Below are 27,480 nucleotides of genomic sequence, written 5' to 3' on the forward strand. Positions count from 1 at the left end.
GGTACGGCAAAGCTTCCTTTGGAGGCAGTGAAGCACAGAAAAGCCAAATGTTCTCATACGATAGCATTAGGCACCTTGAACTCTAGAACTGTACATGCTTAGTCAGATGTAGCCTGTAAGCACTCTGTTTGTCTACAATCCTGATCCTGTTTGTTCCCTGAAGCATGACGTACACAAAATATTCTCAGAGAAGTATTATTCAGTCCTGGGATTAGGATATTCTGTGTGTGGTGTGGAACACGAGGGTGGTCCATGCATCAGGCTGTGGTGGAGAAGGTGGTCCCTAGGCGAAGTAGTCTCAGCCCATGCACTGATTGCCACAAGCTTAAACCACATCCTACAAGTATTTTGCTGTACTTATCCTCACAGATGGTGCAGATTTTCTGGAGACGTGATTTTTAGTAGATAAGTTTAGTAGATCCAAACGCAGCATCTCAAGTCTGTATCAAGGAACCACAGGCTTGTGCATTTGTGTGCAGTCTTACTAAGGCCATAACCACAGCAAAACAGAGGTAGGAGATAAGTGACTTCAAGGGGTCAATGCAATCGCAAGGGAGTTCAGGTCTTGGTGGTGCTTGAGAGCTGTTGTCACAACTGCAGCCAGCTCTTAGCTCTTCCACTGTAACCAGGCAAGTTCTTGCCAGAGAAAGAGCCATGAACAGTCATCTTCCCACATTGCATTGCTCTATCGGTCGGGAAGGATTCCTTTGTTTGATTTCATCCCTAGGAAATCTGCAGTAGCTTTACTACAGCTAACCATCACCTGTCCTTCAGCTCAGAGGCCTGAAGTGGCGACATCAAACAGAACAAAAAGAGACAAAATTAAAATCATTGTAGCAGAGTTATACTAGATCACACCACCAACCATGTGCTGGAGGGACCATCACAAAATGCTTTTACACACCTGAGAAAGACCCCAGGACATCAGGGACCTTCTGACTGTCATGAAGGGTGTCAGCAATGTGCCAAGCACATCTCTGTCAGTGCAAATTTTCATTGCAAAGCAAGGCAATAAGGCAGCCATGTAAGCAAAATATCGAAAGGTGAGTCCTAAACGAACTGAACCAAGAGCTCCAAAGGAGAAGATAATGGCTTTGCCAGGTATCCAACTGATCCTTTTAATTTCATGGGAGGATGGGAGAGAAAAAAGGTGATTTCATTTTCTCTTACCTTTCAACTGAATCAGCATTTGTATTCTGCTCAGGTGCTAGTTTTGCATAACTCAGGGGCAGATTTAGACCCACAGCTGGGCCTACAGTACTGAGCCACAATATAATGTAATTTGTGTGTCTAGGGAAAAAAAAAAAAACACAAAAAAGCACCATAAACATATTACCTCAACCTTTTCTGAATTGCAGACAGGTGACAGTCATGAAATAACTTCAGATGGGGCTATTCCTTCACTTTTTATCTATAGCAAATATATTTTAACTTTCAGCCCTTAGGTGGCAATACAGAATCTTACTCTATTTGGACCAAGGAAGTTGTTTTGACCATTTCCACTTCCCAGCTGATTTACTTTATCCGCATTGCATAAAGCCTTGCAAGGCACAGTAGTGTTTCTCACCTGTTGTGTTTCCGTGAACCAGTCAGTATAGAAGACATGAATTCATTAGTCCGGCAGGGATGCAGAACAAAAAATGGCTGCCCAAGTAAGGGGTGCTCCTAAAAGGGAATATCAGTTGTTTTATTACGCAAGAAGAAAACAGAAAAGACACCATGTGCATTTGGAAAAGACAAAGTAGTGTCCAATTAATCCTTGATGCAACTTTTCTCATTTCAGAATCTAACGTACATTGCTCTTCTACTGATAGTCATTGACAAATTAATATTTGAGACCATATTCTCCTATCTTAAAAGGGAAATAAGATCACCAACCAGGCTATGCCACCATTTTAGTTAAAATGTAATGGTTTGCAAAAGTAACTCAAGTGACTGTATCAGCATTACCTGAATGCCAGTAGGCAAAGCTACTGTGTAAACAAGTATCTGATCAAATTTAATACATAAAACAAAGCTGCTCCATGGCAAAGCTCTTTAACAACCTTGACCCCTTATCCTTGCATTTTCTCAAACTGGTGCTGGGAAGTAAACATGGTTTAATTTGGAGCCTGTGAGGGGGGCAAGAAGGAAGAAGGAAGAGCCCTCCAGGTGGCTTTAACTTCCACTAGGTGGCATAACCTCATTTTAGGCTATTGTACAGAAAAATGTCCTAAAACAGTTGCTCTTCAAGAAGCCCAGTCAAAACCGTCCTGAGGAAAAAAAGAAAAATCATTTGGTGACAGTTAAGTCTGCAGTCAGACACACTCCCTACAACATGATAAGACGCTGTCTGTTCCTCTCCACCTTCACACTGCACACGGTGCTGCCGAAAACTCAATCCAAAGCTCCATAAAGCTTTCACTTTCACCTCCAGCCGGCACTTGAACAGAGTACATGCTCTGACTTAATCAAGCTTGCACTCAATGCAAAGCCCTAACAGTGATCTCATCAGCTCTTACATGGGTGATACCATGAGATCAGCATATCTGACTGTCTCACGCACCATGCCCTAGGGAAGTGATTTTCCTTTAATGCTGCTGAGGTCACTGCTAGTACTTCTGCACCAAAATAAACGAATCCTACCTCATCCCCACATGCAATAGGAGGCATAACAGCACAGCAGGCAATGGCTAGAAAGGGATTCCAGACAAGAAAGACGTCAAATATGAAATGCCATGATAGCCTGTTTACAGCCGAGCACAGACTGTGCTTAGATGTCGCTAAGCCCAGGACTCTGCTGGAGCCGAGAAGCACACAACACAAGGCAGCGGGGTGGGGAGAAGCAGGCATAGACCATGACGGAGAAAAAAGCAGGATCACCACCTCTGCATGGCAGTCCCTGCTCAGCTGTGTGAGCCTGGTCCATTGTGCTATGCTGCTCACCAGACCCATGGCAGAGACTGACTATAAGGATTAACGTGATGAGTGTTTTATCCTGGGTAAAGACCCTTTTTCTTAGATGTGCTTCTTGTGGTGGCTCTGTTTCTCGATGGTAAAGAGAAAGAAATACTAAATTTGTGCTCCGACACAGATTTCCCTTGTCCAAGCTGGTACAGTTGTAGCCAGACTCCCCTAGTTCTTTGATGGCATTTTATCTTAGCAGGCAGTAAACTGCCTGTACTGAAGAGAAGATGCTCACAGAGTAAGTCTTCCTGCTACACAGTAAAACTCCCCCCCTTGCCAAGAAACAAAAAACAAATCCTAGCCTGTCATGTTCCGCAAATAGGACATGTTCTATATTATTAAATATTAAACAGGGTCTCTTACAGCTGAAGGACACTTGGTTCTTATGCTGAAAATGGACGCATGAGGATCAATCATTTTGTGTCTAAGACAACTTTAAAAAACTTCCAGAAGCTTCAGAACATTAAAAAAAAATGTTCAGAAAGCTTTGTTTTACATTGCAGTGCAAACAGATAACTTGTGCAAGAATGCTACCATCTGCTGTTGGTAAAAGTGAACTGATGCTGTTTTCCACTGAGAAAAAGTGGTAGTTTGAATTAAAAAATTCTTTCTAATTATCTGCTAGCTTAAATCAGCTTAGGTCTCCAAATAATTCTAAAAAATACATAGATTGTGCCAATGGTATTCCTCAAAGATAGCAAAAAAAGATAGCTAACAATATTTACAAAACTATTAAGCAAATTTTAAAAAAGTAGATTAAGCAGCACTTTCAGTCAATTCCCTTACACAAAGAAAGAGAGTAAAGAGGTAACACACACTCCCAAAAAGAACAGAGAAGATAATCTGGGCTTTAAGTGACTTAGCACTCTGAACAAGGCATAGAGATAATTCCCAAAGCTGAATATTCAGCCTGAAGTCATTCCCAACCATCCTGTCACCTGCTATTTGATTCTATCCTGCACTTCTTGCTTCAGCAAACCACCAGTGAGTGACAAATGGAGGCCAGACTTGATTTTTTAAAACAGCTTATTAACTTTACATTCTACATCTTTCTTCTTTTAGTCCTTCCTCTTCTTACAACATGACAGAGTGACACCGAAAAAATTCCTAAACTCTAACAATTAGATGTCTGTATGAAAAAGCAGAGTGCACTGCTACTCAGTTTTTCAAAAGGGTAACATCCTTGGTCCCACCATCTTTTGCATCAATCTGTGACTTACAAGCATGTGATAGAGGTGAAATCTGTTCACACTCCAAACTCCCTGCAGTCTCTCTTCCATTCTTCTTGAACGAGGGGAAAGGCTCTTTCTTCCCCTCCGAATCCAGCAGATGTAAATGGAGAGGTTTTTGCTACAGGACCCAGCCATCAGCTTCTGGGTTGATATGAAGGCCCTGAGGACACTTGGTCTTGGTTAGTCAAACCCTCTTTCTCGCTTGTCTCTTTGTTCTTCGAAGTATCAAGGGTTGCTTCATACACATCCTGAAGTAACAGCTGTGCCAGGGTGGTGTAAATCTCGCTATAATCCACGGGATTCTGAATGGCAACAATGAAATGACCCAGGGGTTTAGTCAAACTCATGCTGTTCCTTGGCCAGGCTCTGAGAATGACGTGCACTAAAGCTGCATGTCTGCACATTTAGGAAGAGTTGCTTTGGTTTCCATTTAGCAGGGTATTTTTGAAAACTGAGCACTGTCACTTATTTGTTTACCTCTAATCCAGGAAATGGAAGTTCATTATGACACAGATCCTTCAGCACCAAAAGTCCACAGGCATGATGTCATGCAAAACAGCTGTGTCCGAAGTCAGAATTTTTCAATAAACTTGCTGCATGTATCTGTCTTACCCTAAACAAAAGGCATGACACTGCAAGAATGCCATGCTGTTTATTCAAAACCTGAAAGATAGGAATATGTCACACACTGACAGGAAAAACACAAAAGCACAGGAGATTAAAAGAAATCCTGAGCCAAGACCCATTAAGCAGGAGCCTCTAAAAAGGGAAAAGGCTGAGGCAGGGAAGAAGAGCTGTTGAGCATCAGGGAAAACACTCTGAGACCATCAGATCTGATTCAGTCAAATCCTAAATTCCAAATCCTGTACATAATGGCATCCCCACGAGGCTTTAATGTATACTCAAGGTTAAATCACTGACACAGCAGCTCTGAGGAGGAAGTACCAGACAGCTGCCAATAAAAATGCAAGAGTTATCAAAGCCCTGAATGGTTTCAGAATTGGTAATGGGCTACAGAGCCTTTTCATTGCCAGGTCACCAGTTCACATTTGGCCCGGGCTGGCGGTAGCTGGAACTCATTACTGTACAATGGCTGCATATACAATTGTCAGGTTTTGCACAGTCAAAGTGCCATTAATTGGTACCCTTGCGGGTAGTCGCTGCAGACAAGTCCAGAACTGAAGATGGTGGTTTATCTTGTCGCCGTAGGGGGCAGTCCCTGTCGGTCAGCTCAGAAGTCAGGAAAAGCAGGAAACTCGCACTTCGGCTGCTTATAGCACGCCCTGAGAGAAGGCTGTGCGTCTGCAGTACGACAAATCCCAAGTCCTTCTCAAACACTATCAATCAGAAGTGTGAGAATGAATGAAAGTTTGTGCTGCATCAGCTTCATGAGCATATTTACTACCTGCTGCAGTCATCTGGTGGAATGATGATATTCCACATGCAGTGAAATGTATCCTGAGCAAAATACTAGGGCAGCAATACTAGCCTTCAGCTAGCCTGATCCATGAGCCAGTTACATGAAAAATATAAAGTCCTACTGGGACTTCATGCAAAGAAACCCCCCACTTTAAATAGTATAAAAAAGTCTTCCCACTTTTGGTTTACAATTAATCTTTTTCCGACCAGTCATGTAGCAATGCATTTTAGAGAGCAATGTGTGACAGTCTGAAGTAAATTCTCACAATTACTCGCTGGCATTGTACAGCAAGAACCCATTTGTGGGTTGCCCACAACTCTTCTGGACAGTAATACACTGACACACAGTTTATTTGAAATCAACGGCATTATTTTCTTGTATCTATCTATGATCTTGTATCTATCTATCTATGAGGCTGATTCATAACACTGTTCAGCACCGTACACTGGAGTCCATCATACATCTGCATAGCCCTCTGAGTCTGACCCAACTTTCACAGGAAATAAAATTTTTACAGGCAGCAACTAGCTCCATTGAATTTGAAAGCTCAAAATGTTGCTTCATTTATTTTCTGTAGAAAGACCTCTTTACTAGGTGACTTCAAGAAAGATTTGTAAGGATGTTCTGTACCCATTTCTGTAGCTGTTACCTCAACTCCTCCCATACAAAACCATGCAAGAGATAGATGGATGAAAGATGTGAAACGTTTCATTGGGTAGTTTGAAAATGAATGTAGTTTCGTTTAGGAATGCTACACAAGACTGAATGTGACTGAGCGCTGGTAGTGTAACAGCTTACTATTCGTTAGCTGCGCAGCTATAACCATCTGTGCACAGGGGCTGAGCTGCCTCGGTTGTGAGGTTAAGCCTCTTTCATTGAAGTTTATGTTAGATAGTGTGCCTGAGCCCTCGGCAACAACAACAACAAATGAATGCTACAGGCTCCCAGAGGACTGAAAAACATTTCAGTTGAGCAGCAGCTTTTTCTGTGTGGTGTAAGAAGGCCTCTTCCCATAAAGTCCATCAGGGATGTGAAGGCTTCATCAACCATCCTTCACCTGTCCTGTCATCATTTACTAATGAAACCGGACTGTGCCTCACAGGGTTATCAAGAGGTAAGATGTAAAAAACTAACTTCATCCCCTCTCCTGTGCAGTGCCTATAGCACAGTGAAATGTTAAGACATGAATCTGAACAGTGGCAAAGATTGGGTAGTTCCTAAGTACAAGGATAATTAAATCTAAAATTTCCGTCAGATTGGATTGTGTCATTTTATCAAGCAGTGCGTATAGGAAATACTATCCATGTCAGATTTAAACGAAAAATAAACATTACTTCAGGTAACGGGTAATTGCCTGTAGGTATCTGTACCATGCTCTGCTCTTCTCTTCCCCAGCCAGCAAGTATTTTGTTGTCAGTACATCTCTTGTAACAGCACCATTTATTTTCTCTGTCATAACTGGAGCTCTTCCAGTAGTAATGGCTTCAGTGCTACATTAAACTGCCTTCGAGCATCCATCATAACATTTATGGTCTCTCCATTTATGATAGTGCAAGGGATTTGTGCCCGAAACTGCCTCTTCCCTGATCCAGTTTGCATGATGTTGCTTTGCAAAAATAAATTCATGGAGGGGTGTCAAAACTTTCATGCAGGATACTACCACCAAACACCACAGCCAGGACCAATTCTTTTCAGACTTTTTCCCAGCCGTGTTCACAATCCCAGTCATCAGGTCAGAAAAAGAAGGCAGGATTAATAAAACACGTCCCCCATAATCTCTTCCATTTAGGGAAATGGAAACAGTGATGCAATGAATAAAGAAGTTGAATGCTCTTCTCTTTTCACCAATTTTTGACCACATTACTGAAACAAATGCCTGTTTTTAAGTAAAAATCCTTCACTCAAGATTATGATACTATAAATATTTTATGTTCTTGAATTCACAGTCTATCTTCTTTTTCATCCCTTATTTTCATATAGATCAATAATAACTTACTTGTTAATAAAATCTAACTCTATTCATTCAGAAAGAAGGTAATAAAATTTTGCTTTTCAGATTGACTGCGTGTCCCACAACCAGAACGGTAACTGTGCACATGTGGAACTTAAACCGTGTTGAACTTGAGGTCAAAGGGATTACTTTATGCTTAAATTACACATGTGCTCACATTTGGGTGTAAAAATTGAGTAGCATTTTTATGAATGAGGGCTAGGGAGACTTTAAGCCTAAGCACTGAAGCCAGATGAGTATATGCACGTTGTGTTTACAAGGACCAGTAACAGTGCTTGCAAAGGCAACAGGACAGCAACAGCTGCCACAACAAAAATGTTCCAAACTTCCCTCTCCCCTTCTCCTCACAGAAGATTTTCCTCTAATAATGGAGTTACTACACCAGAACCTCTATTACTATGGAATCACTATGTTGCAGACGCAACATTAAGGAACTGTAATTACACAGCGAACTTTTATCATCCTGGTAGAAGGTATAGATCATAGTAATAAAGCTGTTGTTAGGATACTAATTGTATAGGGCTTCTCCATCCTACTGACATAGGTCGCAACATTTCTATCAATGCAGCCATTTCATAAAAATAATGTTTTAGTAATAGGATTGGTATTGGTTACAGAGAAATTAAAATTAAAAAAATTTCCAGAGAGGGCAAAATGGCTGTTGAAAAAAATGTGCTTGCTGCAATAGCCATCAACTCCAAAAAAGCCTAAAAAAAGTCATCAACTGCAAAAAAGCCATTTATCCTAGTGGGCATGGGATACAGTTTATTATCTGGGACAGATGACATATTTATAGTCACCTTGATTTCAATTTACAAGCAGAAGCCAAGTCCTCCTACTGACATAACTGAGGAAAGTTTCTATAACTTTGCCATAAAACCCAAAGAAGCACTCCCACTGCTAAGCCCGTTGAAGATGAAACAACCTACTTCTGTCTGTGACGGGTGCTGAAGAATGACTATGAAAGTGCAACTACCGCTGTCCTCCTGCATTTTCTTAGGCAATCAAAATAAATCTGCAATGGTACTGAGCAAGGGAAAACTTGAAGGGACCCTGATGAGACAAAGAAGTGTGAACTAGACCAAAAAAGCAAATTTCTGTCATTACTGAACCTCTTTTTGGAGGAGAAGGCTGCAGAGGGATTTTGATTTATGCTCAAGTTCTTTGCAGAAAAGCAGTTGCAATTGCCCTTATGATTTAATGTATCTGCTCCCTGTGTATTTCGAAAGACACACCAACTAACTTTAGTGAGAAGTTTTTATTAATACTTTTACTACTACTAACCCCACACAGCCAACTAAGCTGGATCTCATCCTTCTTTCATCAAAGTCCAGGCTGAAGAGGCAACTAATCAAATGGCTAAGTTTTTCTGAGGAAAATGGAGTTGCTTTAGCAGATCCTACAACACAAACATATGAGGACACTTAATGCAGCCAAAAGTTCTTTAAGATGAACCACACCTACCACTTTGTACCTGCTGTTTGAAATCCATCATGGCCACAAAGGTGGAAATGTAGGTCCTGAAGAAACAAACAGTTCATGGCACAAACTGCTCTTTTCATAACGGATGTCTTAAAACCCTGATAATGTCATTAAGCCTGGCTGGTCACAGCCTGAATGCTGCCTCTTGACTACAGCTTGCAATAAAACCGTCTTTTCCTTCGGACAGAGCTCTGGCCCCCATGCTCCATACACACATCACTTCTATATCGCTAATTTATTGCTACTTATGTTGACAGCTGCAACTTCTGCTGAATGTGACAGCTGAATATGTCTACAGTTTGATGCCACAAAAACATCAATCTTGCTTTTCCACTTTTAAAGCTATCAGAACTATCAGGGTGCATCCAAAACAGGAACAATACCTCTATCCACAATCTCTGAAGACAGCTTTACTTCTCTTGCATAATGCACAATGCAAGTTAGAAAGTCACAGACAAAACTGGTTTGCCAGAGTACCATGTTTTCAAGGGTGGCAGATGGAAATGGGTTTAAATCAGAAGTTTTACTTTAGTTTACATCTTTAGGCCCTTCCTATTTCAGGTGTATTCAAAAGATAAATATATTCTCCACATAGTGGTTTCTATAACTAGGAGAATGATAACAACAGAGAAGACTGCCATAAGACCTGATGTGCATATGCGCTTTTTGTGCAGAGCTAACTTATTATTGTAATACTTGATACTACAGAATACAAAATATAGTAACTAGATGAACAAGACCTATTTCATATTTCATCCCCCAAATCTGCCTGATTCTAGAATATTTACAGTTTTGAGGGGGTGGTGATCCTTTTTTACAATTTATAATTTTATTATTTTTTGACAAGCTATTGAATAGCTAACACAGGATCCTTGAAAGGCATCTTTCAAGGTGCCTCTACCTAAGAGGCAATGCAGGACAAGCACAACATTAATCAAGAATAGCCAACACTGCTGATACATACTTATATATTTACATATTTATACATTTTTATATTTTTATATTTTTATATATATAGGATAAGGTTTGAATGATTAATTTTAAGAACAAGAGGAATCAAAGCACTAGGTGACGCTCAGACAAAACTATGGTTTTAGAGCTTAAACTTCTCACAAGCATGTAACTTGCATTTAGGATTCTTTAAGACAACTTCATAGTTAAAAATTGGCAGGTCCATAGTTATATTGTCAAGAAATGGCATCTCAGCCATTTTCCTAAGAAAATAAACAGATGATTCTTCTTCCATGCTTGCCAAAGTAAGATTAATTCAGTTGTCACCACTTTAGTTATGTAGCATATAGTCTTAATTAATTACTATTTGAAATCTGTTCTTAAGTTAAGAGATTCATCTAAGGTGCAAAACTGAACGATCCAACAAGCTGTGGAAGTATGGAAAAGATACTGGAGACAGATTTCCTACCCTGATTAAAAAATGGTAAGTTAAGAAAAATAATCCATGCTGGCATTTGACAAATGTGCCCTGAAAGGGCTCATTTTATAATCCCAGGAATTCCTGGACAAAAAGATATTGGGAAAAGAGATTTCATAAGACTTCTGAGTTTGAAATACTGCAATCAGCAAATGGGATGGCATATATTCCTACCTCCTCTTTACAGTGTATCAAGAAGGTAGTATAACTGATAGCTATACAGTTGGAAGACAATTACCACAAGGTAATGAATGGAAAGCAAATTTCTACTGCAGCAGAGCACGAGAACACTAATTTAACTATATCAAATATAAGGAGGCAATGATGTGTCCATAGAACTGTGACTCAATCCTCATTTTGAGTTCAGGCCAAGGGAAGACTTTCTTTGTTCCTCATCTCCCCCTATAGTGGCAGATGTCTCTCCTCCTCCAGTCAAAGCATCTTACATTACTTACCATTTGAAATAACATTTGTTGGACCAAGTACTCTGAATCACTATTGAAACTGAATATCCAGTGTTCTTGCACAGACACAGTAGGACTGTCAATATTCATGGTAATTCTCCTAATGATAGACTCAATACAATGCTACAAACTTTGTACTACCTAAAAGTCAGTTCTGTCACAAGTTTGCCCAAGGTACTTAGGGATCTCTATACACAGCATGGTAGAGTCAGAGGTTTGAACAGGGATTAGCAACCACCAGAACACCAAATGCTGGCATGACGAAGGTGGGCGACAGAAAATGCCAAAAGGACACTGAAACTGTCTCCTGCAAGGCTAAAGTGCCCGCCTCAGGACTGCTGCTAAATGCTTTGATGAAACTGGTATTCAGAGTTTAGAAAAGATTTTGATCATATCAGTGTCTCGGTCGACACAGGACTGAAGTGCCAAGCTCTCTTCTGAGAGCACAGAAGACCTACAGCTTATAGAAGCTTGAAGCTACCATTTCTATAGGAGCCATAGCTCCCACTCCGCAGGGAGATTTTGGGTGCTCTCTCTCCTTATTCTTGAATCAGGCTGCTATACAGTCAGAAATACAATACACAAAAAGAGGAGCCAAAAAGGGGCTCCGGCTGACTTTCAACTTCAAGGGCTCTCAACTGTTTGTGTGAGCCTTGGAGATTGTATACAGCTTCATATAGAAGTCTGACTATATGGAGTAAATGCATCTCTTTGGATGAGTTCACTTTCTTTTTTGAACCTCAGACTGCCTTAAAAATTTAAGAAGTGCCTGACTGGATTGGACCAATGGTCCATCTAGCAATGCATCCTGTCTCCAACAGCGGCAGTTCCAAAGGCTATTTTGGGAGAACACGAGTCTGGCCTCTTTCTGTGGTTCACTCCCCTTGTACTGCTCCAGCATGTCTGCTGTATTAAGGATGATGGAGGACACATTCCTGCCTGGTAATTTTGCATCCATTTATGGACAAGTGGTCTCATGAATTTGTCTAAATGCTTTTGAATTGCTGACACCATCTGCTTCCACAACTTGAGAGCACAGGTGCTTAGGTATAAATTGCTTTCTGTTAACATGGATACCTAACTTCCATTTAAATGGCACTTATAATGTTTTTTTTATTTAAAAAAAAAAAAATCTGCCAAAGGTCTTGACCAAAAGCCCTCGCTTCAGAAAACAAAAAGGGAAAATGTTATGAAGTTTTCAACGCCTTGTGACCATACCAGTTGCCTTTCAAATGGAGCTGAATGTGTCATATATGATATCCACTTCTTTCATATTGTGCAATCAATGTTGTTGTGTATTTTAGAATTTTTCACAAAAACATTCAACAAGGAGGAATATTCACTGACCAGCTTCATTCCAGTAGTGAATTGTCAGAGGTCATGGCAAGGGGAAGACAAAAGAGCAACCCACCTCAGCCTACAAGGAGAAATGCCAGACCAGGGAGGGAACATGCTATGACAACTTCTTCCACAAAATCTCTGCTTGGGAAGCTCTGTGGAAGCAAAGCCACTGCTAGATAAATTATCTGTAAATGCAATGTGTAGCACTGAAACAGTTTTTCTACAGAAGTAGAAAAGAGTCAAGAGAATCAATACTATTACATTGTAATTCATTCAATTAATTACATGTCTATGTGGAAAATATTATTGACACTTCATTTCAGAATAACTGATCAACTCAAGTAACAATAGTACCAGAATTTGAAAGTCTATCCTGAATTGTGCCCCAGGAATTGACAAGGATCCTCCTACTGCTTTTCATCTCTACACGTAAATTACCTATTAAGTCTCTGTATTTATTCTACATCATTTAGTATTAGTCCACTATTTAGTCTTTTCCTCCTATTATGTTAGTCGGACTAGGTTTATGTCCATAAAGTCTTCCTGGGAAAAGCAAGATTAAGTTGTAGGGCAGCCATACATTATTAATTAGTGCTTAGTTAAATAAAACGTACTTGCTAGCTTGTACAATACTCCCGCTTGGTTTAAACCACAGAAGTTCAATACATCACAGAAAATTTTAGTTGGACATAAATATCCACCCAGCTTTCCCATTCCTAGATTTTTCCCTGTGAAACAGCTTTCCAATCTACACTGGTAAGACTCCCTTTCCCCAGGAAGTTGTACTAATAATTTCCCAAAAATATTAGCAGGGGATCCATAGCAACTGTTAATATGACTCAAAATGATTTAAGAGCGATCTTAGCAACCTTCTGTTAAGGTATACTGTATACAGCCTCCCCCACGTAGCAAAATCCCACAATATGGCAAGAAAGATTTGTATGTCTAAGAATAGCTCCCCACACACATTTTTCAAGATGACTGAGCCATAATGATTTAAATCCTCCCTACCACAGTTTCAGCAAGATGTGCCTCTACAACACTATATCAATGTGTTCTGTTCAGAGTTTTGAATCTTTCTCCTTTTTTAAATCACACCATTAACATCCTTGACATTTTAGAAATAATGTTTATTGATTTTTCTGTTAACACTGCTATAAATTAAGTGATGTAATGGACAGGATTATTGAAGTACTATAAAGAATACATCTTCCAGATTCTTAACTACATATTGAAAAAGAGCAGACTCTGGATTAATATAGAAATAGTGCAGTTTTGTGCTGTTATTTGGGTAGTTCAGGTTTGGTTGACTACTTTTTGTATGACAGAGTGGACATAAAACAGAGATGATATTACAACTACCTGCTAAGTATCAAATGACAGAAGCAAAACACCTAATTCAGATGAAATTGAGAAATAAATGTTGACAAAAAACCAGACACAGAATTCCTTATCACTTACTATTCTGAAACTTAAGGACAGTACTTTGTGGGACAGAGTTGCTAACTCACCCCTTTTTGTAATAGAAGTGCTATTAGTAAATGGGAACAGCTTTACTCATTGTAGATGAGGACTCAAAAAAGGGTTGAATAGTCTGTACCTGAAGATGCACAAACAATGCAGAAGGAAACCAGCAGAATCACCTTCAGTCCTAACTTGACTAGCATTCGTATCAACAGTCCACAGCTTTTTATTTTAAGGGTTATACAAGATGAGCCTTTAAGCTAAGACTTGAAGCACTGTGGAGGATCTTTTAATAGACCACCACATAGACAACCATGATGTCCCATATTTAAGAATTTATTCAACATTATAGAACAGCAGGAACACACCGAAGGAGAAATAAACTTTGAAGAAAGGTGTATTTGCAGAGATCGCTATTCGTAAGTTAGACCATTAGGTTTATCTTTTCTGCAGTGCCATGAAGAAAAGGCTCATGAAAAAGAAGTTTTATGAGAAGACAGAGTGACAGAATAACACAATCAATGTGACCACAGGAAACTTCCCATTCTTAAGAACCGTGAAGGGTTTTGCACCCTTCTGGAAGCAGAATTTCAGACTGGCACAATAGCTGAGTTAATATAATCCTGAGGCTTAGATTTGCACTGTCCTCACAAACTGCCACATTTACAGTTGGTATGAGAATGCTCTGAATGTCTTTCTTCTGGAGAGACAGCAAAGCACTGAACAAGCAGAATGCTGATTTATTGTTGGCAAATCCAGAACCACGGTATCACACATGAAACGTGTCCACTCCCGTGGCTGGGGCGAGTGCCCTGCACACACACCTCTAAGTCACATTTTGGTAACAGAAATAACTGCGTCTGAACAGTTTTGGTTAAAAAGGACAGGAGGGGGAGGGATGTATGGACACACGTGCTCTGTAACTTCCATAATCCTTCAGAGTCCTGACTCACAGATTAGGTTTTTTGACGATTTCTGCAGGACCTTCAAGTCACCAAGCTTTCATTCTTGCTTCATTGGGCAGTTTTTCAACTGTTGAGCCTCCTGTAATAATGCAATTCGATTTCTATCCTTGGATGTTTGATTTTACATTCCAACCTCACTAAGCATTGATTAAGCCTCAGCACATATACTTGATTGTGTTTATGACTTTGTTTTCTCAGGGGAAGGTCAGGCTTTATGACAACCTCACACTGTTAAAAACAAAATTTTTGGTGATACTTGGTACTGACTGTGACCAGGTTCATTCATCAGCTTTTAAAATTCTCTTGCTGGTTTACTTCCACACAGGAAAAAAATAACTAAGACATGGACTTGCACAAGTGACAAGAATCAAAAATGGACTGGGGCACATATGTTCAAGGGCTTGTATCTAAAATTTGTAAAATTATTATTCAGCTTCATTGTAGCCTTAGAAATGCATGTTTCTCAGAGTGTCGTCGCTCCCCACAGGAAAAAAAAACACATTTCTGTCGCTGGGCATGTGCATAAACAACTACATCTTGAAAAGGTGATCAGTTTATGGCCTATGCCCCAATATGAGTCCCTGAGTATGTCTGTGACAGCAATGCAGGTAGCCCATAGGCATTCACGCAGCATGCCTACCAAAGCAGGTCTTGCACAAAACACATCAAAAAGAAAGATGAGTAGGCAGTTATACCTCCCTTTACTCTACAAGCAAGTAGAGAACTCACCTGAGACACAAGAGACCTAGATTCAAATTTCTTTTCTGCTTGATTTAGAGTAAATCTCTTAACTTCCTAGGAGAGCAGTTCACCATTGACCTACATGGTATTCTGAGGTGGGAATGCTCTACTTTCACCTGTTGAAGTTGTTCTACTTTGTATACATTTTTACAAATACCCATCAGGGCAAAGAAAGGATGAAAAACGACTAGTGCCTTCATCCATTTTCCAATCTAGTAAATATTCTACTATTTTTAAACAGCTTTCAGAAGGTGCCTGGGAAATAACTGGGTCTCAGTTTATCTTCTGATAGGTGACTGTATACATCACCAATCCCATACCAGTTCACGCTCTCTGGAGAAACCAATGACTCAATTGGATGTGGAGACTACACTATTATCTTGGTCCTTGATGCAGGTACTTCAAAATAGGTTTGGAGCACCTAGCCACACCAGGATGAAAATTCATGCACTGCCAATGCCTATCCCATACCCATTCTAACAAAAAAGGGCTTCAGGCTTGTAGACTGGCATCTCAGCAACTTTTCACAGACAACCAGTTATCTTACAGCTGGGAAAAAAGTAAACATGGATCACTAAGACAGCTGAGCATCTCTGTTCAGGTTTTTTATTTATATTTTTAAGTAGTTCAATTATTATTTGAAATTTTGGCCACTAGATATACATTAAAATTTTCAAAGCAGCTTTACTGCTGTATGCAATAATGCATATAGCTTATGTGGAAGTGTGTACATAGTATTTGGTGAAGTTATTATGCTCTTAAACCTTCATGATGACCAGGCCATAATTTTGAAAAGCAGGTTTCTAAAAACTAGAGGGCAAAATCTGATATTCTCAGGCACTTATGGCCTCTGTATTTCCAACTTCTACAGCAAGGACCTAATACCACATAGTCTGAAGACAGAAGTTCTGGCTATAACCATGTAGTTACCTTCTGCTGCTTCACATCTCCCATTCATGTTGGGAGAGATTTCCAAAATGATAAGAGGTAAAATGTAGCCTTTACAGATCAACTAAACTTTAGTTATCCTTGTTTTTTAAATTCCTGGTTGTCAAATCACACACTCCCACGTGATAAAATATGTTCACCTTTACAATCAGGAAGATTTCTCCCCCTTTGTTTCATTTCTATCCTCTACTCTCTGTTCTTTGTTTTTGAACCTTTTTCTTATTCTTGTGGTTTTTTCTTTTCAAACTGCCTAATTATTTAGCATTTGACCATGGCACTTGTGGACTGCTGCCAACTTAACTATGCCTCTGGTATATTATACCTGGATATTAATGTGGTGGATCTGCTGTTCAATTACACAAAGAAGGACCATTATGTTTGAGCTGTTCTACACAATGCCACTAAAAAAACTAAAACTGTACTGGACTTCTCTGCTGAATATCAGAGTACATGTGAGAGAAATATGTGTCTCTGTTGCTGCCATCCATTACCACGATGACTTACTTCATCATTCTTTTGCCTAGACTTTTCTTCCCATTTACTGTAACTTTCTTTTAGCTGGATACATTTGCCTGAGTTTTTGGAGAACGTGTCTTGGTTTTGTTTTCCACTATTAATTGAAATCTCCCCAGGACCCGTAGTATTATTTTTACATTCATCCTATTTACAACTTCTCTCAGTCTGACATACCTGTCTTTTTCTCCTCCCGCTCTTTTCCAAACATCTAGATCCCTTATTTGCTCTTAAGGCTGATATATAACTGGCTTAGTAAGTACTTTTAAAAAGCAATGCAGTCAGGAAAAACACCAGGGCTGGCAGCCTGAGGAGCCCAGAAGGTTGCCCAGCATGGTGGTGTGGGGGATGCAGGGCTGGGATTCATCCTAAGTCAAGCTGAATGGGAAAATCCAACTGAGGACAACCGAGGAAAGCTCTGTTTGTCTGCAGTTCAGGAAAGGCTACAAAGACTTGGCAGGGAGCTTCTTGTAAAGAGTACATTTCTAGCATCCATTAATTCGAAAAGGTAAAGAGACATTCTTTTGTGTAGAATGTGTAGAGAGAAATAACTAATACAGGATATCCTCAAAAGCACTCACCAAGTTACAAGTAAACTATTCAGGAGACGGGCATGCAACGTCTGCAATTCCATTTCTGACTCTTTGTAAAAAGAAGCTAAAATCACAGTTGGCAATAGTTCTGAAATGCAACAGTAATCCATAAATACTCCTTAATTTTCCTGTCATTGCAGAATTAAGCTACTTCCAGCTCACACAGATCTTACCAGGTGTGCTAAATTGATGTCATTATAAGCCATCAGGAAATACCCACAGAGACCTGTAGCAACATTTAGAAGTTTTGTTAAACAGCTGTGTGTTATAATTGATTTGTATTATTTAAAACAGCTAAAGCAAGTTATCGCCGGATGTAGAAAAGGGATGACTGAAGACTCCAGGGAGATTTAACTCAGAAGAAAGCCAATCATAGGAACTTCATTTGAGCATTTTAAGATTATTACTAGAGGAAGTGCAATTAAATAATCACCATTTATCAATTATCATTATAAAATACTATGCAACCTTATCATGTTAATTTATTTATGAGAAGGTAACTAGTTGACTTCTGCTTTTTGCAATAAAAAATAATCTAGTCAGTAAAAATATTTGAAGATGCTTTCTCTGAAAATGAGCATGACTTTCCACAACAATCAAAAGTAACTAAAAAAGCTCAAATTTTACCTAAAATTACATTTGGCAATGTAATTGCCAAAACGCTAAATTCTTTGGAGCTTAGGCAATGTCTCAGTTCCTCATCTCAGATATATTTTACCACAGAGAGTATAAGCCAGAATGTAGTTGTATCAAAAACGTGCACAGGTATGGCACCCACATTTCATAAAATATATGGAATATAAGTCCCCAATGACTAGCGTCAGATCCTGGATCTGGGAGAAAAAAAGGCAGTATGACTTTCTTTTCCTAATCTGCCAACTATTGAATCAAAGTGCAAAATCAGCCGTAGTTAAAAGTTAAGTAACATTAGACACGGATAGTGGTAAGCTCAATTTTTCTTCCCAATAGTGGATTGCTTGTAGAATTTAAAATTTGTGTCTGTTTTGGAGCAAAATCCTAAACCTTTTCTCTCTGCTGTTCATGTGTACTTAAGAGGAGTTCAAGCCTGATTCGGTGAGTTTGCCCAGTGACTTGCATTATACGATCTGTGTCCCTGCAGGCAAAGCCTAACCCACATAACAAAATGGGTCAACAGAAAAGCAGAAAGGGAAGAGAAAACTCTGTATTTCATTTCAGAACTCTGATTCGTTTGAGGGGGAAAAATACTCTTTTTCTTGTAGACCTAACTCTTGCTTTGATCTGAGGCTTGCAGGCTAGTGCTCACAGTATGTTTTTATTATCTTTCATAATTCCTTTGAGAATACTCTGATTTTTACTGCTGTTTTATATTTGGACTGGCATATGCACTCTAAGTTTACAAGGGGTCAGTGTCTGTTGCACCAGTGGTTACAGGCACTGAAAACATGATAGTGTTGACACTGCTAATTGTACTGGTGCTTTCCTCCGCTCTGACTCAGCTCCAGAGATGTACAGGTCCACAAACCATGCATTCCTTTGTCTTCTTATCACTTGACTGAATGACCATAAGCAAATGCACCCTCACTGCCTGGTGCCTTTCTGCTTTCATCTAAAATTAAAACTGTAGACCTTTTAAAGCTGCTTTCCCGGAGGCTCTCTCTTGCAGCCATGTGGGAAAGTACATTTCCAATCCAGGAATGCAGCTGGGGCCTTTGGACCACATTCAATACTGATGTAAAGCAGGCTAACCTCATTGAAGTCAGTGGCATTCAATGGCCTTGAGCCACAGGTACACGGTCTTCAGGGAGAAGGCGTACTGAAAAATGGCATAGAAAAAAAAAGTAAAGTAATTCCAAATTATGTAGTGGGATTGCTGGAGGATCTTAACTTCTCTGGCTTCTGCTACCTGCCAGCAGTTCCAGTATTGTGCTGTCAGCCCGAGCTATAGTCTGTATTACTCTAGGATAAACAGTTTAACTTAGTTTGTAATCTCCTTATTTAACGGAAAGTCACCTTGATGTTATGTTCAATAGTATTTTGCTGCTATAACTTTGCTAATTTCTCCAAAATGTTTTTCCTTACACCTTAGTTTGAGTTTGTCACTGGACTCAAATTGGCTGAACCACCTCTGGAGAGGTGTCACAGACACAACAGGTTCAGCACTCCACACATTTTACCACCCATAAAACCTGTTTCTGCAAGCCTTTGTGTGTATGTATCATCTCACACACCTCTACTTATGAAATGCAGGACAGTTTTACTTTACTGTTCCTTAAGAGGCAAAAATAATCTCTGGGTGGGAGTGACCTGGTTTTCCTTTTGGCTTCCACCACTCTGATTTTACACATTCCAAACATATTGTTTATGCTTTATTCTCAGAAGTATTACATTATGATTTATTACCTATACAGAGCTGTAGGTTCCTGCAGTGCTTTGCAGACGAATAGAAAGAGACTGTGCTTTCCACAGAGGAGCTTGAACGTGGCTTCAGGCCACAGTATAATGGGAGCTTACAGACAGCACTCCACCTCTGGAGTGCACATAGCAGGTTCTCCTGTACATTTTTGCAGGTGGGAATATAAACTATCCAACAAGCCAGAACAGCTCAGCTGGGAAATACCAGAGATGTCAGCCCTAAAGGATACCTAGCATCTGACCGCAGGGTTACTGGTCTCTGTCTACTAAGAATGCAAGGTGGATGCAGTGAAGGCAAAGTTAATTGAATCCTCTGCCTCTCTATGCAGAATCAGTCATGATTTCGCTACAAATCTGAAACTTCAGCTATAAACCATAAAGCTTTACTGAAAAATCTCAACTGCAATACTTTCTTGTGCAAAAAATCAGTTATCTGCTACCATATTACATTATTTTATTAAAACCTAAATTTCTCATCTGCATTCTGCAGTAGACAAGTCAGGTAATTAATATGTTATGTAAAAGTGTGTATTACGAGGATCTGCAAACTCACAACTGGAATTCGGATACGCACAGCAAACATCAGAAAACCAATGCTTGTTATGTTCTCAGGGAGCTATTATAATATAAATAATAGTCCATGGCTGCAAAAACATGAATGCTGCTTGTGTTCCCATGATTGAGTACCATCTACAAATAGGCATCCTGTAATTAAATTGTATTAGTTGAATTAAGGAAACACCTGTAGAACTCAGTTGAGATTACATTCTTCTTGTGCCAGCTGCTGTGGTAAGAGACCTGTGTACCTGGAAACAGCTAAAATCAAAAAGTCAAGGAAGGAAAGGGGAGGAAGAAAGGACACATTAGTATCTTTGTCTGGTGACAAAAAAAATCACATCTGGAGAGTTTCCATTCTTTGTCCAAACTTGCACTGGAGGCCTGGGGCTGAGGGAAGAAACCAGAGCTACCAACTCAGCGCTGAACCACATCTTGCTCTTCCTTGAACAACTGTGACTGTTTTCAAGAGAGCCATCATCACAAGTCTGGGAATGGTTGCTGAAATGATCTGGTGACTTTAAAACCACTTTAAATAAAAGTGATTTGAATAGCTCCAAAAGAAGGCAGTGATATCACAGTTTACTAATCTGCTTCCTCTTGTAAAACACGGCATGCATTAACTACTGATTCTTAAGGACATTATTCAGCAATAACTTATTACTTGATTGAGACCAATTTTCTATCCTTCAATCCTAAGGATTGCAAGTCTATTTAAAATTGAAAATTACACAGTCTTTTTTGGTAATTTGATTAATAGACAATCCGTGAAATGTTACACTAATATATTTTACTTACATAAGTAAGTCTACTTTTGTATTTACCCAAATCCATGATGACTGAGAAATTGCCTGAAGTTTTCAGGATTGGCTTTGGAAAAGTATTTTAAATGAGAGATATTGTCACATTAAGTCATGGTGAACACCTATATATCCTTCAAAATCCAGGACTAAAACTATTGTTGGTAACTGGCTCAGCACAACCTCAGTTAGACTTTTATATATTTTACGTGTGTCCAGGAGGGGAACAAGGCCATTGAGGATTCAGGCATATATTGCATTCATCAATTCTGTAAAGGACCAGTGGTTTCTCACCTGCTGTGTAATAGTGTCCCAGGGCCCCTCCAGCAGACGAGCCTGGTAGCATGCATGAACACTTTTCCATATTTCATCCAGAGTTAAAGGTCTTCCATCTGTGAGGGAGGGGGGAACAATCACCCACAGTCAAAGCTCTTAAGTATGCTATATCTTTAACACAGAATAGCAAAAGTAAATGTGAAAATACTGGTTATCTGGAAGCAGATGGAAAAAATAACAGCAAAACATGACTGAGCCCCTTCTGGCCCCATAACTCCAAAAGAGCGTTGCTCAATCCTGACTGAGGGTACATATAAAACTACCCTTAATTCCCGTTCAGCTTTCTTCTCTGTCACCTGAGAGTAACAACTTCCTGTTCTGGTTGTAAGGTGTGAAGTTAAACTAATTTTGTAAAACACTGCTCAGATAAGATAAATTTAAAACCACAAAATAGTATCATGAACAGTTATCTCAGGTAAATACATGCAATTCATAGTGAGAGAGTGGAAAACATAGAAGGAACAAAATGTTGCAGACAAAAGTTTACTGCATTTTCGCAACCTACATGCCCATAATTTTTTCTTGAGCTGCACTTATATAGCATTGTTGCATCAGGTTTTCAGTTGTGATGTTAGAATTATGCCAAGATATTAGCGTCAACCACTTAGAAAATAAGCATGTCAATTTTTCCTGAGTATTTGTTTTTGGCAAACAGCAATAGAATATTTTGATATACTTTCAATAAGTAGCTTCATCTTGGCATTTATTAGCTGTCAGAAACCATTATCCTGTGATAAATAGTTTTATTCTACTGACATTTTCATGTCTGTAAAATGAACAAGATTTATTCACCCAATTAACATTTGAATGCCATGTTTAGATATAAGTTAAAACCAGCTGCCTACAGCCTCTGTTTTATCTTATTTTCTGCGCATATTTATAAAAAAGCACCAAGTTCTGAACTTACATAAGCACCATATAGCGGAAGCATGCGGCAAATAAAGTATCTGAGGGGGGTAACAGCATATTAACTAGCTATACTATGCCATCCGTATGAACGTGAGACTTGTCAGACTGTCATGCCCTCTGTCTTATGATGGCAGATACCAGAGCTGTGCTGGAGATGGTCTAACATTTACTAAGAAATCTGTTACAAGAGCATAAGTTAACTTTAGAAGGATGTATTTATGCTCAGATCATCCGTATGCAGGTAATACAAGATGCCATGCGTACTTGCAATTTTCTGCTTTCTATTCAACCTGAAAAGAGAATCCAGATAAAGTCCAAATGTAAAATCTAGAACAACACACATTCTAATGTAAAATTTGATTTGCCACTCTAGATTTTGTTCTGTACACCTTTCTTTGTATCTGTGAATTTTTATAGTAACACTTGAGCAAATTCAGATTGTACACATGGAATGGATTACTCTGACTCTAACCGTTAATCTCATTTACAGAAATGATCGATTATTATTGAAGCATTAATCATATTATAGTTAAAATTGAGCTTTGTCTTTACCTCATGGATTTTATTACTTCATGTATGAGAAGCAGTGTATCTTCCATCATATTTCAGTATAGAATTATTTTCATTTCAGAGAAAAAAATACATCCAAACTGAAAGTTTCACTTCACATTGGAGTGAAGTCACAGACAGTAAAATACTTCAATAGTTAATATACAGTAATTGCAATGTTTCACATAGGAACAAAAAATAGATCTGGGCATTCTGATTATGCACTTATATATCGACATATGCTTGGACTTAAATTGCCCTACATTATTAATTTTCTGCACTATTTTAATGCATTTCAGTAAGCTTTAAATGAGTTTGAATTAAGTGTGTTTTTTAAATTGAGTAAGCTTTCACACATGCTCACAAGTATTGTGTTCCTGTAAATTCTTATTTAACTTACTAGCTCAGTTTTCTAGAAGATGGGAGGCCAGATGCAGCAGGAAAGACTAAGTTATCAATACTTAAAATGGATGTGAGGTTCAGCTACATAGCTGGGAACTGCAAGACCCTTGCAAAAGGAGATGGAGTGGATGGGCAGTTTCCCCATCCTCTTTTGTGTGATGAAGACCTGAAAGTCTGGCATTTTCTCTCTCAATTAAAAAAACAAAAAAACAAACAAAAAAACTCCTCGAACTACACTAAGATCTTAAAATGACTGATAGAAGGACTGGTTGTTAGAAAGCATCTGGGGAAGAAGAAGAAGAGTTTGCAGTTTTTGCAGTCTGTTTTGGTTCTGTTCCTGTTTCAGTGTCAGAAGACAAGTGTGGACGATAAAACCCATTTCAGGCAATCTGTCTGGAGGTGTGTTTTATATTTTAAAACTCCTCAGTTTGTGTGACTTTGGTCATCTGCTTAGGATAATGTAAGTGAATCAATTTTATTTGCAAGCTCCCAGATTTGCACAAAACACACATCTGTATTCTTCGGGCACTTTTAGACCCCTTTTTCCAGCGCTGCCACCATTCACATGTTTAGCAGCCCTGTTACACATTCTTGCAACCCACTGAGACCTCAAATATCCAGCTGGGCTGACAGAGCAGTTGCTGCTAGCAACAAGGGGCCACTGTGGCACCTGCTGAGCCAAGCAGCCTCTCTGCTTCTTGTCTCATTCTTTCCTGTGATGGACCTGAACTCAAAAAGTTCAGCCAGAAAAAGAAGCCAACAGCACCATCACGCCAAGAGAAGTGGCAGGAGAGGAAGGCATAGGCTTCAGATTCGCCCAGCAATACATTTACTCATCATCCACCCATGATGACACAGCTGCTGAGGTGCTTGCAGCTTGTCCAGAGTCTCATCCCAAGTCTAGCTGGGAGCATGTGCAGACAGAAGTGAAAGTTTGTGGTTATATGTACCTTTCGTATAAGTCAGCTCATTAAACAATTACAGAGTGAAAGGAAAGGTACACCACACAGCAACAGCTGCTTGTGGGTCGTGCCAGATTTACTGTACCTTTGTCTGAAGCTCCATGCCCGTAATGCCACAAATCTGGCACACAACACATCATCAGCTCGTCAGTACCAACCCAGGCTCTGCAAAATGCAGACTCTGATACAATAAACTTGACATCTACCCAGCAAGAAAGGCCAAAAGAGCCTGGGAAGTAACCAACTAAGATTTTTGTTAAGAGAAAGGAGATAAAGGATAGGAGTCAAGAACCCTTTAGTATGGGTTTTGTCTCTGACATTAATTACTATGGGCTCGAATCAACCAGTTCATCTGCCTTAACAGTCAGGCAAGAACAACTACAGCCTTTCTACCACAAACTCAGATTTTTATTATTTAAACTGTCTAGACTATAACAAACTTTTCTGAGAAAAGCTTCTTGATGGTCCACTTGGGGTTAACTTGTTTATGTCACCACAAATAAGAATAAGCAGATGGCTGAGTGCCCCTTAACAGCAGCAAGGTGTGGCATTAAGACTACATACGAGTTGCAGCTCCCAGCTGACTTGGCACCTTAATTTCTGCAAAGAGCAGAAATTCTTTAGGCATACAAATTTCATATACATTTTCAGAGAAAATTTTCAGGCTTCCCAGGTTGCTGTATTCTGTTTTCTTGATGTTTACTGAAGGCTTTTAATAATTACTTAGATTTCCAATTAAAGGTTATTTGACACTTTTGGTGAAATGGTGCACAAATTGTTTTGAGGCTTCATTCTGGCATACTTTCCAAAGAAACACTCTTAAGAAACCATTGCCACAAAAGAAAAAACACCCTTACAGCTTAGGACAATATCTGATTATACACATTATTCAATTTTATTTATGCCCAAAGCCACAATAAAACCAGTTCATATGGGACATGTTCTTAAGAGGAGCTATCTTTCTGAGAAAGGACATAGTGGTTACACGCTTTTGAGTTCAGGGGGTAAGTCTGTATTCTGGAAAGTGCATCAGTCAGGCCCAGTATGGTTACAAATACAGAAAGTCATGCCTTCAGGGTTGGAGGAAGTCACATTATCTTACAAGCTCTCTCTCTCTAACCACTGATTAGCATGTTTTTTATTGGCAAGGATCTATTTATATGTCAGAGAGCTAGACGTATTTTGAGCAGGTCAACTTGAAAATCCCATTCCTTCCCTCTTTTCTAGAGGAATTAGGCTGCAGTCCTTATTGACTCCCATTAGTTCTGCTCTTTCTTTTCAGCGCTTAGCCAGCATTCATGATTCTTCCTCTACCTTTGTATGAAAAGTAAGGCGAGAAGTGTGAGACAAGCCATTATTTTCTTAACATTCAGGGTGATTCCTGAATGATGCCTGTGTCCACCTGTGATTGTGTTGCTGCTACCTCACTGTCAGTACAAGAGGTTTTTGAATGTATGGCTTCAGATGATGACAGTTCAGGAAAAGACAAAGTTCCTTGACATCTTAAAGACTAGGAAAAGGGGAAAATACTCTGCTGATTAAAGAAAGCCTACTGGACCTAGCCCAGCTCATCTGGCTGATGCCAGCATTGAAGGGGAAGGCTAATTGCCTATACCATCTGTCTCTAAGAGGGCTAATTGCTGACATCAGATATCAGCAGGGGTTCATGCATTTCTTCAACTACCTATTTGGTAATCTCAGAAGCCAGAGAAGGAAAGAAGGGCTCTCATTTCTGAAGGGTATGGCATGCATAAGACTGATTTTGGAGAAATGACACCTAGTTCTCTGAGACTCTGAGGTATTCACTGCCTTGAGCTCCTGACACAGACTGGGACTTCAGCAGGTCTGAATTTAGGAATATATGCCACATGGGAAGTATCATGAGGTAGTGAAAAATGCTTCTTACGTATAGATATGTAGCCTAAAAATATCTTCTGGTATCCTATAATGTTCCCAAACATCTTTCCAGACAGAGTCATCACACTTCATCATTACTTCCAGCTGAAGTATTTGTCCTTGCACAGAACAAGATCTTCCCTGTAAATCTATCCCCAGAGACTACCAAAAGTTTAGCTGTCTCTCAAAATGTTTTAGTTCTGTTGCAATTAAAATTTCAAACCCTTACCTTGCACTACCTTACATATCAAACTTCATCGCACCAAAAAAAGAGGTCTAAAGATGTATTCCAGAAAATAAGTTATTTCATCCAATTTAGACAGCAGGAAGGATAAGGATACAACGCAACTTTTGCCTTTCTGCAGGAAGAACTGATCTGTAATGTTTGAGCACAATTGCTAGCAGAGAGGAGTGAAACCTGGATGTCCTCACTGACACAAGCTCCTGAAAATGCCAACCACACTGAAGATGACAGGAAAATCTCCCCAGCAACTCTACTGGAAGCCTTTTTCCTAGGAGGGACTGCAAGAGACCAAGTCAATGAAAACTGGACTCACATACGGTGGGAGAAAGGCAGGATTTAATTGTTCTAGAGAAGTTTTTAAAGTGTCTATTTGGAAGAGTGAAGATTTGGACAGGCTGGCACCAGTTGCTATTATAACATACAAAGTGAGGAAGTGAATATTGCAAAACAAGCAAAACTACTTAGTCAGGTTGAACAGAAGAATTATTATTTCCTAGGTAGGCCTCGAGGTGTAATGGCCACTTAACATACTGCCAGAGAGGAAGCAGTTTTGAATTCAAACTCTGTGCCCTGCTGCTGGGGAAGGCAAGATGGGGCAGAGCTGTGGAAACACTGTAAGGATTATAGCTCACCTTCACCTCCTGCAACAAGCTCTAATTAACATGAGGATCAGTATGGACAGGATTCAAGGGAAACCATGAACAGCTCACAAGAGACTTGTGAGGAACCGATTCTGTTATTTAATCTACAAATAATGGTAGGAATTTAGACTGGGAAATTGATGTAGGTCTCAGAAGATTCTTCCCTGATTATTTCAGATGAGGAATGCAGTGAATATTACTAGTTGTCTGAGAAACAAGGTGAGGAGCCTATCACATGAAGAC

The 27,480-nt window shown here is 39.5% G+C and overlaps 1 protein-coding gene across 1 annotated transcript in view; it reads right to left on the reverse strand.

Moving 5' to 3' along the window:
* Window positions 1–27,480, reverse strand: part of ATG10 (autophagy related 10) — a 79,746-nt gene continuing 52,266 nt past the window's right edge. The window contains exons 4-7 of the mRNA XM_050913329.1: window positions 21,593–21,690; window positions 1,568–1,665; window positions 1,171–1,290; window positions 1–783 (exon numbers count right to left, since the gene is read on the reverse strand). Coding sequence (XP_050769286.1) covers window positions 771–783; window positions 1,171–1,290; window positions 1,568–1,665; window positions 21,593–21,690 — 329 coding nt within the window. The 3' untranslated portion in view covers window positions 1–770. The remainder of the gene's footprint in view (window positions 784–1,170; window positions 1,291–1,567; window positions 1,666–21,592; window positions 21,691–27,480) is intronic.

The sequence above is a fragment of the Gymnogyps californianus genome, chromosome Z (genome assembly GCF_018139145.2).
Source record: "Gymnogyps californianus isolate 813 chromosome Z, ASM1813914v2, whole genome shotgun sequence".
Classification (NCBI taxonomy): Eukaryota; Metazoa; Chordata; class Aves; order Accipitriformes; family Cathartidae; genus Gymnogyps; species Gymnogyps californianus.